Raw genomic sequence first — 13683 nt, 5'->3', positions numbered from 1 at the left:
GAATGTAATATTAGTCAGTAATACACGTCAGACAGGTCTGTGTAGTGTGTGTGTCAACACACACACACACACCTTGAAATGTTTTCCCTTGAGGCTAAACAATTAAAGATTGAACAACATGTACCGATAGCTGAGAGTTGGACTGTGTACACATTGTTGGATACTTGGTGTGGTTTTTTGCCGGTGCCAGAGGGAAGTCCCTGCCCTAAAAACAACTAATCCAAATAGAATTTGATAACCATCCCTCACATTTAAACTTCCAAGTGTTTAAAGTTATATCAAACTCTGAGGACACAGATAAAGATCCTGCCCAAATCTTGGGAACAAACTTTGGTGAAGTTCTTTAGTCGTAGTCTGAGATTCTCCAGACTGATGAAATCAACAGGGATCGGATGACAGGTTTCCCTCTTTCATTCTGTTTCTTCATCATCAGGGTCCTCACACACCAATGGCCTTTTCTAAGGAGCTTTGCTGCAGAAAGTATGATCTGATGGCAGAGAGCCAACAACCCCTGGTGCTTTGTGGTCCAGTGTGTAACTGGTTTTGTTTGACCTGTTCAACGGACTCGCTCATTCCAGTTGGGATCCCTCGGGACCTGGTGAAGGTTCTCGGTGTGGAGGTGAGTTGATACATCCTTGTCAACCGCTGTACTATGAAATGTGTATTCCACAAGTGTCATCTGTCCGTGCAAAGACTTCCCTACAAAAAAGGTGACATGACATCATAACTATTGATATTGATTTCATTGGTTTTGTAAATTCTTCCTTAAAAAAATCACAAAAACCAAAATGCTTCTTTCCACTTTTTAAAAATATGAATGATTGCTGCCTACCTTCATCAAGTCAATGACAATGCAACATTTCAAATTTATATCTTTTTAATTTAAAAAAACAGCAAGAAAAACAACAGGCCCATTTAATGGAGCATTAACAATTCTAAAAAGGTGCAAGATAGAATGAAGTTTCTATTTATTTTTATTTTTACTCACGACCTTTGACATTTGATTCAATACTTCCTTTAAACGGACGCTATGCAGTTCTTGCTTCGTAAATGTGTACTTATTTGTTGTCTTCTGACTTTGTATGCCCGTCACCCGGCCGTAGAGAAACTTCTTAGCATTTGGTGGTCACAAAATAAATATTTTCCTTATAAATAGCTTCCTGTTGTATTTATTGTTGTTGTTGTTTCTTCATGTTTCTGAGATGACACCTTTTGATCATTTAAGATTATAACATCTCAGGCCTTTGCACGGCTGCTTCATGTTGTTGGGATAAAAAAATGAAATGCAGAAGTGTGATACTTTTATTTGCATTTGTTTATTAACATTTTAATAGAAAAAAAACATGAATATTCTTCAAATAAAAGTCTCTCCACAACTTGTCAACTCTTAAGCGTCAAACAGCTGTTACTGTTAACGCAGCTCTCATGCGCTGCCCTGATTAAACTTAAAGCCTCTCTGTTGCTCTCTGTGCGGTTTTACAGTAGTCGACTCACAATGTACTTAAACTTGTACTTTACTTATAATGGCTCTCATCTGTAGCAAGTTGTAAATATTATTATTTGATGAAATTTCCCTCGTTCTTCTGGGTCTTGTAACCTTAAGGTTGAAATGCACTTTGGATAAAAGCGTCAGCTAAATGACATGTAATGTAATGGAGCAAAGGAATCAAAGTAGCTCTCATCATTGGTCTGATTCAGCGTTAATTGTCGGCAATTCCTCGTGTCGGCAACCGCAGGGAGAAATTGTCCGCAGTTTGACGGCAGTATTTAGTTGCATTATGATTTGGTACTTAAGCTGTACAGAAAGGACAGAGTGAACTAGATGTCACCATGTACTGCGCTCTTTTGTAGGCCGTAAATTGCCGTTGGTCTACATTCTTCTGATGTCATCCACCTGCTGCTGGTTAAGCACAACCTACTGACTGCACGTTTGCCTCTTGCACATTCTTGGCTGCGTCCCAGAAGGCCTTGTTTGTTTTTGTTTTCTGTCCAACTAGATATTGGCACCACTGACCTGGTTCAGAGTGTCCAGAAACTACTTCCTGTATTTAAAGCCAACTGTGTGTGGGTTCTTTAGGAAATGCCGACACACACACACACAAACACGTTTCACTTGGATCACATTATCGGCTAAAGATTCACACCTCAGAATCCAGGCCGTCTGCAGCTGGAACACCGTGTGACACCAATAATGTTCTGAATGTGTGTCAGTGCGGATTGTTCATTGTGGTTTCTGCTCGGGAGGCCGGCTTTAATTGAGCCTAATTTAATGTCCTATAATTAATGCGTCACATTAGTGCACATGTCAGGACACACTCTTTGCAGAGCCAAGATCAACTCTCTTACAGTAAATAGTGTAAACCTGTGCGAGAGCACGCTGTTTCATGACATACTGATTCTATCCTATGACATTTTATTAACTTTTCTGGTTTGGTTGCCGCTTAACAATATAATGATATACTGTATGTTGTGGCCACCAGACGGTTATTATTAATCAATATAATATAAATAATTATAATGCAACTATTGTCTGAAACTCATTTAAAGTGAATTTTAAATAAAAGTCGGTGATGGTTGAAAACCTGAGGTGGATATTTCCATGAATAACTTTCCTGGGAGGGAAATAGATTGGTGACGCCTTCTCTGCTCACATGGGTTTGTCTAAAGCTCCAACTCCCTTGGGCGACTCCCACGTCACCAGCACATAAAAGAAGCGCCCGTGCGCCGCAGACTGCACGATCCCAGGACAGCGTCTCAGCAGCGGGACTTCATGCGCAACAACAAAAACAACAACAACAACAACAACGCACTAACGAACGGCTCGTGCTGACTTGTCACCTGAACACAAATGGATACGGATGGGAAATTGTTCCTGTTTACGCAGAACAACCGCGAGCGGATCCGCGCCGTGGAGAACTCGTTCGGGCCGTCGGGGAAGCCGCTGTACGAACCGGGTCGGTTTCTGCTGGGAGAGGGTCGGCTGGTGAAGATGACCCGCAAGGGGCCACAGCCCAGAAGGTTCTTCCTGTTCAACGACCTGCTGGTGTACGGCAGCATCATCGGCCGCTGGCACAAGAAGCAGATGATCATCCCCCTGGGTGAGCCACACGGACATCAGGCATCTCCAAACAGGGAGGGGGGCATAGACATGAAGGGGGGCTGCTGGTAGAATCCGGTTGAAATGTAGGCTGTTAACAGGTGCAAATTGATCTATTCTATTACACTACCAAAAACAAGTCATATATCTACATAAGTTACTTAAAAGTTATAATAAGTGAAGATATGGTTACACAAGGCTGGTATTGCATTAGTTCAATTGCTGCCTTACACTTTAGAGTAGTGTAAGAATACATGTTCAAGATTTGGAGCCTGGTCGGGGTTATCAAAAATTCAGCCGAATGACTTCTCTCGTTCTGGAAAATTTATTTGTCAGATCACAGGTCAAGTATCAGCGCTGCGTTTGCAAAGGCAGGAGCAGTTCAGGCAGCACACAGGCCGGAAGAACAACTAACTAACATCAGCAAGAACATCATGTTTTATAACCCTTGAAAGACAGAGAAGGAAATATTTCTATTGGCCCTAAACTGGCGTAGAGGAGGACCTTCCACCTCCCGCATCTAAGATCCGGTCACATCCAATGTCCAGACTCCTGACTTAACGTAAACATCGTAAACAGAGTGTGTATGTTGAATAGTGTTGGTGTGTCTCTAACCCCCCTTTGGCTGGTAAATCTTCTAGTTGACCCGCAGACCTTACATTCCTCAGCCAGGACATGAACTGACTCCCCATCCTGTCAGACTCGTGTCTGCCTGCTTGGCAGATCCTGCTTCCCCCTTACCTAACTCTTAAATCAAGACAAGACAGCAAACCCCCAACTAAGCCCATGAAAATAACTTTTGATTATCAGTAGTCAAATTAGATTTTACAATTTGACACAAATAATTTTTTGTTTTAATTTAGCTATGGATTGCTGAAGTTCACATGACTTTATAGGACATGTTTATCCAACTTAGCAACGTTAGTTTAAAAGAAACAACTCATTATCATGCATTCTGTTCACTACGTCTAACTAATTATTACAACTCCTTTTTGAGTTAGAGGGAAAGGTTATTAGTTCCTAGTAAATTTTACTTAATAATATGCATTGTTTATAGATATAAATAGTTTTTAGTTTTTACATTATAACATGCAGATATCTTACAACTTTTATACTGTATTTAAACAACATATTCAGTGGAGTTAAACAGAATAGTCACACAAAGTTTAAACAGAGAAACCTTAAATGTAATGTAATTTAAAATGGACTTCATCAATTTCCAAATAGTGAGCAACCCCATGCATCAGGGGTTTCAAAGCCCTGGGGGCGGGGGGGTACAATCAATCTTGGCGTAATGTCAGCAGAGCCCCCCTCCCATCGAACGCAATAGTCTGGCCCGTGTTCGGTCAAAGTGGGCTGCACTGAAATGAGTTTGAGACCCCTGCCATACATCTTTCTCGAGGGAGTTATATTACATTACATGTCATTTAGCTGACGCATTTATCCAAAGCAACTTACAATAAGAGCATTCAACCATAGGGATAAAAACTCAGAGGAGCAAGAAACAAGAAAGTGCAATTTCCTCAAATAACCCTATTTACAATTTGCTATAGATGAGTGGCATCATAAGTTCAATTTAAGTGCTACAATTTGTTAGTCTTTTAGTGTAGGTTTTGACCATGTCCTGGATGTAAGCTGGACCCGATCCATTCACAGCACGGTACGTGAGCACTAATATTTTTAACTGCATGCGGGCAGCCATCGGTAGCCAGTGAAGAGAGCGGAGGAGTGGAGTAGTGTGGGAGAATTTTGGAAGGTTAAAGACCAGTCGAGCTGCTGCATTCTGGATGAGCTGCAGAGGTCAAATGGCGGTAGCGGGGAGACCTGCCCGGAGGGAGTTGCAGTAGTCCAGGCGGGAGATGACAAGAGCCTGAATCAGTACCTGCGCTGCCTTCTGAGTGAGAAGGAGACAAATTCTCCTGATGTTGTAGAGCGTGTATCTACAGGATCGCGTTGTCGCAGTGATGTTGGGAGTCAGGGAGAGTTGGCTGTCGAGTGTGATGCTGAGGTTCTTAGCAGTCAAAGTGGGCGTTAACACAGAGTTGCCAAAGTTGACCGTCAAGTCGTGGGTCGGAGAATCTTTTCCCGGAAAGAGAAGTAGTTCAGTCTTGTCGAGGTTGATTTTCAGATGGTGGGCGGACATCCACTGAGAGATGTCAGTTAGACAGGCAGAGATCCGTGGGTGTCCGAGTGAGGGAAGGAGAGAATTAGTTGGGTTTCATCGGCATAGCTGTGGTAGGAGAAGCCATGCGAGCGAATGACAGCACCAAGATAGTTGGTGGAGAGCGAGAAGAGGAGGGGACCCAGGACGGAACCCTGAGGAACTCCAGTAGTAAGAGGACAAGGTTCCGACACAGAATCTCGCCAGGTTACCCGGTAGGTGCGGGCCTCGAGGTAGGCGAGAGCAGAGCTTGAGACACCAAGTTCCTGAAGGGAGGAAATCAGGATCTGGTGGTTAACTGTTTCAAATGCAGCGGAGAGGTCCAGAAGGATGAGGACAGAGGAGAGAGAGGCGGCTCTAGCAGTGTGGAGTTGCTCTGAGACAGCGACGAGAGCAGTCTCTGTGGAGTGGCCTGCCTTGAAGCCTGACTGGTGGGGGTCAAGGAGGTTGTTATGGGTGAGATAGGAGGAGAGTTAGTTAAAGATTGTGCGTTCAAGTTTTGGACGAAAAGGGAAGAAGAGAGACAGGTCTGTAGTTGTTTTCATCAGAAGGATTGAGGGCAGGTTTCTTAAGGTGAGGGTTAACTCCTTCAGAGAATTGGGGAAACAGCCAGATAACAGAGCATTGTTGAGCAGGTGAGGAAAGAAAGAAGGTCAGGTGCGATAGATTGTAGAAGATGTGATGGAATGGGGTCAAGAGGGCAGATGGTCAGACGGGCAGAGGTTACTAGGGTAATACTTTGGTTAGGAGACAGGGGGGTGAAAGAGGAAAGTGAGGGCGATAGAGGTGAAGTCAGTGGGATGGAAGAAGAAGGAGGTGGGTTTTAGAGAGAGGAGTGTATGTCAGCTATTTTTTTGGTAAAGTAGTTGACAAAGTCACCCGGAAGAAGGGTGGAGGGGGGAGGAGGACTAGGGGGTTCGAGGAGGTTGGAGAAGATTGAAATGAGTTTTTGGGGGTTAGAAAATGAAGATTCAATTCTGGATTGGTAGAAAGAGCTTTTGGCAGCAGAGATAGAAGCAGAAAAAGACGAGAGAAGAGATTGAAGTTCAAGCAGGTCAGCAGGTTGTTTATATTTACGCCTTCTCCTTTGCGATGCTCGCATGGTGGCTCTCACGACACGCACCGGTTGAGACAGCCACGGAGCTGGAGGGGATTTGGCAGTCCGTCGTGTTGTAAGAGGGCAGAGAGAGTCTAGAGAGTAGGAAAGAGTTGAGAGGAGAGTCTCTGCAGCAGCTTTCGGATGCAAGAGTGAGAAGGAGTCAGTAGAAGGGAGAGTTGATAGAACAGAGGATGCCAGAGAGGAGGGAGAGAGGGAGCAAATATTGCAACGCACAGGTACAGGGTCAGTGAATGGGGCAGGGTCGTTAGTTATAGAGAGTGGGAGAGAGTAAGAGATGAAGAAGTGGTCAGACACATGAAGTGGAGTTACAGAGAGGTTAGTGGTAGAGCAGTTACAAGTGAAGATGTAGTCAAGGTGATTGCCGGCATTGTGAGTAAAGCCGAATATGACAGCATTAGAAAGTACAACACACACAAATATATTTGTCAACAATAACCGATATGGTACAAAGCACAAAATATATACAAGACAACAGATCCATTAATGGTCCAAAAGAGGCGAGTAAATAAAAACGTGTCTTAGTCTTGCTTGTTATTAGCGAGCTAACGCTAGCTTGATCCGCTGGATGACGAGTAAACAGCAGCAGCAAAGCTGGAGGCTCGTTACGTTCCTCACGTCAAAACAGAACAACGTGGTGCTCCCGTGTCATGTTCCTCCTCCAATGCTCGAGCACCTTGGACGACTAGTCGAGCAGACATCTCTGCCTGCGTCATGTGACTCACAACAACTGCCGGCTTGCCGCTTTTATTTTTTATTTTTGCTCCGGGCGCATTTCCGCAACTCATTGAGTGACTCAACGATTTCATTGATTCGTTGTTGCAGCCCTAAAATAAACCAACAGAACTTTACGAAGAGCACGCCATGCAGCGGCTTTCCAGATGTTCTCTGCATTGCAAGACTGTACAAACATGTACAGTTGATGTACATATTATAAATCTAACTGATAGCTGCCCTTTTTTTCCAGGGGAGTGGTAAACTAATCCAGCTGGCTCAAATGAACCTGCACCGGAGCAAGTTTTTCGATATGTTGCTATGGTAATTTAGCCAAACCGGCTTCAGGGAACCGAAAAGCCTGATCTACATCATCTTATCCTGGACATTATCAGGCTAACTCAGTTAGCCACATACAAGGAGTGGGGCCCAGCTTACGTTTGTACAGTGGTGTGAAGTGCAAATTACATTACATGTCATTTAGCTGACGCTTTTATCCAAAGCAACTTTTTTTTTAACACATCGTTTTCGCATTTCGCCTGGGGAGCAATTAGGTGATAAGTGTCTTGCTCAGGGACACTTCGACACAGGACATGGAGCAGCCGGGGTTTGAACCGGCAACCTTGCAGTTCCCGGCGCACCCTCTGTGCCACCGTCGCCCAATCACAACGGCAAATAGGAAAACACGAAAGCAAATCATAAAGCACGACGGCAATAACTCCTTACGGAAAGCGTAGGGCCTATCTAGCAGAGGACGGACAGCCCCTTGCGTGCCCCTTGCGTGTCCCCTGGGTGCCTTTTCACACCTCCTTGCGTGCTTGCGTGCATCGACCCATTTCGCAAGCCTCCTGCAGCGCACAAGGCTGCGATTGGTCTGCGAGTCTCACATTTCTGGTTTCATAGCACAATACCGCCATTATCCAGGTCTCTGAAGCAAGCTAAAAAGATCGTGGCCGACCCCTCTCACCCCGGACAAAAACTGTTTGTGCCCCTTCCATCTGGCAGGAGGCTGAGGTCCATCAGGACTAAGACCTCCCGCCACACAAACAGTTTCTTCCCGTCGGCAGTCGGGCTCATCAACAGAGCCTGGTCCCCCACTGACTGACTATAACACTCCACCGGTCACTCCCCTTCATACTGCACATGCCACTTTAACTTAATTTATCACTTTGTCGTCACTCGTCACTTTGTTACTTGTTCGCTAGTGCACTTTATGCTTAATATTTTTTTAAACTTTTTTAATATTTTAAATTTTTAACTTTAACTTTATTCCCTTGTTTTATACTAACCCATAGCCTTATTCTACTAACCCATTTCATTAGCATTTCATTTTACTTTATTTTATTACTTGTGAACTGCTGTCTTGTTGTCTATTGTCACACTGTCTACTGTCGCGCACCAACCGCCAAGACAAATTCCTTGTATGTTTGACATATTTTGGTAATAAATGTTTCCTGATTCCTGATTAAAACGAAGAATGTTTACGAGAGAACGGATCAGATTGAAGAGCTTTTGTCAGAAGAAATGCGTAAATATGACCGCCTATACAAGCCGTCATTGGCGGACTATAAGGACGCGCGGATGGCCTCTAATTCCTGGAGGGAGATCTCCGCAAACGTTGGTTTGCTGGTCGAGGGGAACAAAGTTGTGGAGGAAAATACGGGACAAATGTGTCCGTGATGAAGAGCAGCAGTGGCGATGCACGGGGCAATAAAGTCTATGATAAATAGCGCTCACTTCCACCCCTCCCTCACAGGCTCTCCCGCCACTGATTTCTTGATTACCTTAATGTCTAGAAAGCAGCATTTCTCAGCTTTCAAAATCCGGAATTACGTTGATTGCGCAAATAGTTATGGAGTTATGGTAATTTGAATGCTCAATGTCACTTTTAGTCACCGGCGAAAGTCTTCGGATTAAGTGGGTTAAAAGACTGTTAGTCGTCTGTCCAATCAGAAGGGTCCTTCCTCTGCTAGATAGGCCCTACCCTTTATGATTTGCCGTTGTGTTTTCCTATTTACCGTCGTGATTTGCACTTCAGGGCCACCGTACGTTTGTGATCCGGCTGTTCAGAACGTAAAATTTTACATGGGGGTCCAATGGAAATTGAAGCGCTTTTAAAAGTGGCCGTTTGAGAAACTGCAGTTATTGTAACTTCATTTTGACTGTTGGACATAACCGTAATTAAAACTCACAGTATTCAGTCCATTAAACTTGACACCTTGTTGTACCGTCTTAAAAACCTGATTTGGAGTTTGGAGACGTTTTTGCAGTGTAGGCGGTTGGCAATTTTTAATCTATTCTATTGGACTACCAAAAAAAAGTCATTGATCTGAATAAGCTTGAGTTACTTAAAAGTCAAACAATGTAAACCAAACCATAGGGCTTGAATGACAAAACCAGCAGAGGGTTTCTAAAAGGGACTTTCCTCTGAAATCCATTTCAATTGGACTGTTATTTTTTCATTTTCAGAGGGCTGCCAACTTGAGGACCTAGAGAACGGATTATCAATAAAGAACCAGTGGCTGATCCGTACGCCACGCAAGTCCTTCTACGTGGCAGCCGCCTCCCAGGAGGAGAAGCGGGCCTGGATCCAGCAAATCGAGGACTGCCGGTCCATTCTGCTGCAGAACAGGGGCTGCCGGATCAGCTCCCACTTTGCCAAAACCTGTATCCCCGACTCTGCTTCTGCAATCTGCATGCGCTGCTTCGACAGGTTCTCTGTGACCCACCGTCGACACCACTGCCGGAAATGTGGCTTCCTGGTCTGCGCCGCGTGCTCCAAGACCCGAGCGGTAATCCAACACATCCACCCGACTAAGTGCTGGAGGATCTGTACCGGGTGTCACACAAACTCCTCAACCAGGACGACGGAGGAGGCCCAGCGGGTGTGTCACTGGAATGACCGCCACACAGAGAGGAGGAGCTCAGGATCAAGTGAGGAGGAGGAGGCCATGGAGCAGATGGAGGACGGTGACCCCCCCAAGTGGTTAAATTCCCAGGTGGAGAACTGGCCCATCTACGTCAACTTACAACCGCACTGCACTACAACCGCACTCTGCACCGGGTACCACTCAAGCTCCTCGACCAGGACGACGCAGGAGGCCCAGCAGGTGTGTCACTGGAACGAGCGCCACACAGAGAGGAGATACTCAGATGGAGAGGATGGATCAAGTGAGGAGGAGGAGGCCGAGGAGCAGATGGAGGACGATGACCCCAAGTGGTTGAACTCCCAGATGGAGAACTGGCCCATCTACGTCAACCTACAACCGCAACACATGCAGCCCTGAGTATAAGAAGGGGCAGACGATGCCTGGTGTGGCCTTGTTAATGTGGACACAATGTGCTTTGGGCAGTGGAAGGTCATTCTCACTCAGTCATTATCATAAATCATGTATAAAGTTAAAATATATATATATATATATTTATACGTTACTTATGTTTATATTGTTGTTTATATATATGTTTATATTTTGAGTTCATATTTTTACAATTTGGGATTCATTTCCATTAGCTAAATCTGTTTTAATGCTTGTATTTACTTGAATGTTGACCACTTTGTACTTTTACAATGAGTAAGAGAGGAAATGCGTCTGCAAATGTTGTGCATTTGATAGTAAAATAATGTGCTATGCAAACGCGTGTATTTTCACTAATATACAACCGCATCTGCTTAAGAGACGCCTTCTCCTTTCTGACTGTTCGTACTGTTACAGTTTTTTTCAACTGCTAACACACAATTTTGCAAACTAGTCTGTTTATATCAAAATACTTAACACAATTCACTAAACCACACACCAAAACTACAAAATACCTCAAAATAAAGCACTGCAACCGAAACTACACATAGCATTATCAAAATACAAAGTTTACACAAAATGGCACACACTTCATTCATATTATCAGATTTTTGTCTAACCAACTACACACTGTTGGGCATAATGAAAAGCACCTTCATCTTTAGTATGCTTTGCCATAACACTAAAATATGTGTCAGATTGTTCACATGCACAGAAATATTTGCAGATACACTGCTGTTGAAACATTTATTTTTCACCACAGTAAACAAGTCAGTGCAACATATGCACAGCAGATATATTTACATGAAGACTGAACAAAAATACATTACAGTAAAAAAAAGAGCCAAGAAAAATAATTAGGCAGCATCTTGCCGCACACTTGGGTCTGGCCACAACGGCTCGTCAACATCACAGGCAATATCTTCCCTTTGTTGTGTTTGTGGAGGAGAGAGGACCCAAACACAAGGGAAGGTCAAGTCCGTTTTAATAACTCAGAATGGCCAAGGCAAAAAATGGAACTAAGGTAGCCACCAGGTGGTCTCACAAACAAAAGGCTCTTAAGGCTTAACAGAAGAGATGCGGGCGCTTGGCCGGCAACGGGGAATCCCGGTGAGTGCAGGGAACGAGTTCCAAGCCAGGGAAGAGCGCACCAGACAGCAGGCCAACCACGTCAAAAAGGAGGCTGGGTAAAGCAAAGGTTAGGACTGGGACAACACAGTTAAGCACGAACCGTCAGGACATGACGAGGCAGGAGATTCGGGAGGCAAGTGCAGGTACTTCGGGTGCGTAGATGGGGTTCAGAAATGGCGAGTATGGTGTGAGGTATTGCACGAGAAATGTTGGGTGGTCAGCAAACCAGTTTTGGACTGGGGCTGCACGATGAAAGCTCACGTTGTCCCATACTACAACGTACCGGTTTATTTGATGGTTTACATCATTCATACGCTCTGGTGGTATGAAAATGTTGTGAAGTCTGTCCAGAAATGTGAGAATATGGGCTGTGGTGTATGGTCCAAGGTTGGCATGACAGAGGAGGACACCATGCATACTGGAGATGGCAGCGCACATTGTGATGTTTCCTCCACGTTGGTCAGTAACATCTATAATGGCTCTGTGGTCAATGACGTTCCCCCTTCTTCTGATCTTTGCTAGGTTGAACCCAGCCTCATCTATAAAGAGGATGGGGGATTGCATGAGCATCCATTTCCAGTACTGCCTGAAAACAAAGGGCAAAAATCAGTCAATATTGTGTTTTATCCAGTACGCTGGGAAAGTGTTGCGTGTAGTGTACTGTACTGCAGTCAATATTGTACTTACATCCACATATGCCCATCTGACCTCTTTGTTTCTTTGAAAGTTTCTCTCAAACGGCACCTTATAAAGTTCTTTCATTCTGATCTGGTTTCGCTTGAGAATGTGAGCCAATGTGGACAGACTGACTCATTGAATGTTGTTGAATATGGTGTTGTCTTGGATGATGTGGCTTTGAATTTCTCATGATCTGATTTCATTATTTTCCAAAACCAAGTTTACAATGCCAGCTTCCATTAAACCCCTTCCTCCATCATGGTTTTGTCTCTCAGTCCTTATAGAAGCACAAAAAACACAAACATATCAGGTGTCACCCAACTGATACACTATGACATCGGGTGTACTACATGTGTACCAAATGAAATTTTGGTTACATACCTGTTCTCCAGTCTAAATGTCCGGATGACAGAGGCGACAGTTCAACGGCTCAAGTTTGGCTGCACTCTCTGTCCAGCCTCTCACATTGTCAGCCCATGGTTGGTGACATGATCTACTGTAGTGTAATTTTGAATGGCAGTGTTTTTGAAAAGGCAAACATGTGACTTTATGTCAGATTGTTGTGTCTTATGCAGATAACCGTGATCAGTGCATTTAAAATTGCCAATTGCAAAATGTGTGTAAAGCAGAAAATGTGTTTAGACTTTTGGAGAATTGAGGTTTTGCTCAGTGTCAGTTTAAATAATTGTGCTGTGTGTGTCATTTTAGTGTTAGCAATTGGAAAAAACTGTAATGAACGCTCTATTCCCTACCTAGGCTATGCTCAGCTAGACCTGAAGATTGGAAGAGCGGACATAAATATATTTCCTTAATGAGGGCTTTTCATTTTGATATTTTAGGTATATTTAGCAGATATTATTTATGTACATTAGTAACGTTTTGAATGCATGGCTTTTACTTAACAGAGCCGTTTTACATTACTATTATTTAGTAAAAATATCGGAATACTTTGCCACCACAGAGAGTAACGGCAGACTGTGGGAATAGCCATTTGTCGCTTCGTTAAAACGATTTCAGATCCCACTCTTTTAAAAAAAAATCTTCTCATTGGTCTTCCAAATATATTTTGTCGCCACTAAACATTTTGTTACTATTAGCGTTTGCCCCTGAATATCACATATCATGTTGTTTAAGAGGAGCAGAGAGGAAGACAACGGCTCCGCTACCTCTGAGGGTTCTGGGAGAGGAGGTGGCCATGGTCGAGGACTACAAGTACCTGGGTGTCTCCATCGACAACAGACTGAACTGGAAGACCAACATCAACGCCGTCTACAGGAAGGGAATGAGTCGACTCTTTTTCCTGAGGAAGCTTCGATCCTTCCATGTGTGCAGCAAGATGTTGAAGATGTTGTGGCCAGTGCTTTGTACTTGGCCGTGGTCTGCTGGGGGAGCAGCATTTGAGCCAGTGACACCAACAGACTTAACAAACTTGTTAAGAAGGCCGGCTCCATCATTGGCTGCAAACAGGACAGCTTGGAAAAGGTGTTGG

General features: G+C 44.1%; 1 protein-coding gene across 1 annotated transcript; it reads left to right on the top strand.

Annotated features, from left to right (window-relative positions):
• Window positions 1-2703: 2703 nt before the first annotated feature.
• LOC120811695 (pleckstrin homology domain-containing family F member 2-like) lies at window positions 2704-10724 on the top strand. Its single transcript, XM_078085296.1, has 2 exons — window positions 2704-3098; window positions 9559-10724. The coding sequence occupies exons 1-2, from the start codon at window positions 2849-2851 to the stop codon at window positions 10374-10376; spliced, it is 1068 nt and encodes a 355-aa protein (XP_077941422.1). The 5' UTR covers window positions 2704-2848; the 3' UTR covers window positions 10377-10724.
• Window positions 10725-13683: the final 2959 nt, after the last annotated feature.

The sequence above is a fragment of the Gasterosteus aculeatus genome, chromosome 12 (assembly GCF_964276395.1).
Source record: "Gasterosteus aculeatus chromosome 12, fGasAcu3.hap1.1, whole genome shotgun sequence".
Lineage (NCBI taxonomy): Eukaryota > Metazoa > Chordata > Actinopteri > Perciformes > Gasterosteidae > Gasterosteus > Gasterosteus aculeatus.
This window is presented reverse-complemented; position numbering and strand designations above follow the sequence as displayed.

What these genes read in the sequence shown, in the direction of transcription:
- LOC120811695 (XM_078085296.1), top strand. Translation starts at nt 2,849, where the DNA reads ATGGATACGGATGGGAAATTGTTCCTGTTTACGCAGAACAACCGCGAG. An exon ending in GCAGATGATCATCCCCCTGG is followed by an intron (nt 3,099 to 9,558) that starts GTGAGCCACACG and finishes TTTCATTTTCAG; the next exon opens with AGGGCTGCCAACTTGAGGAC.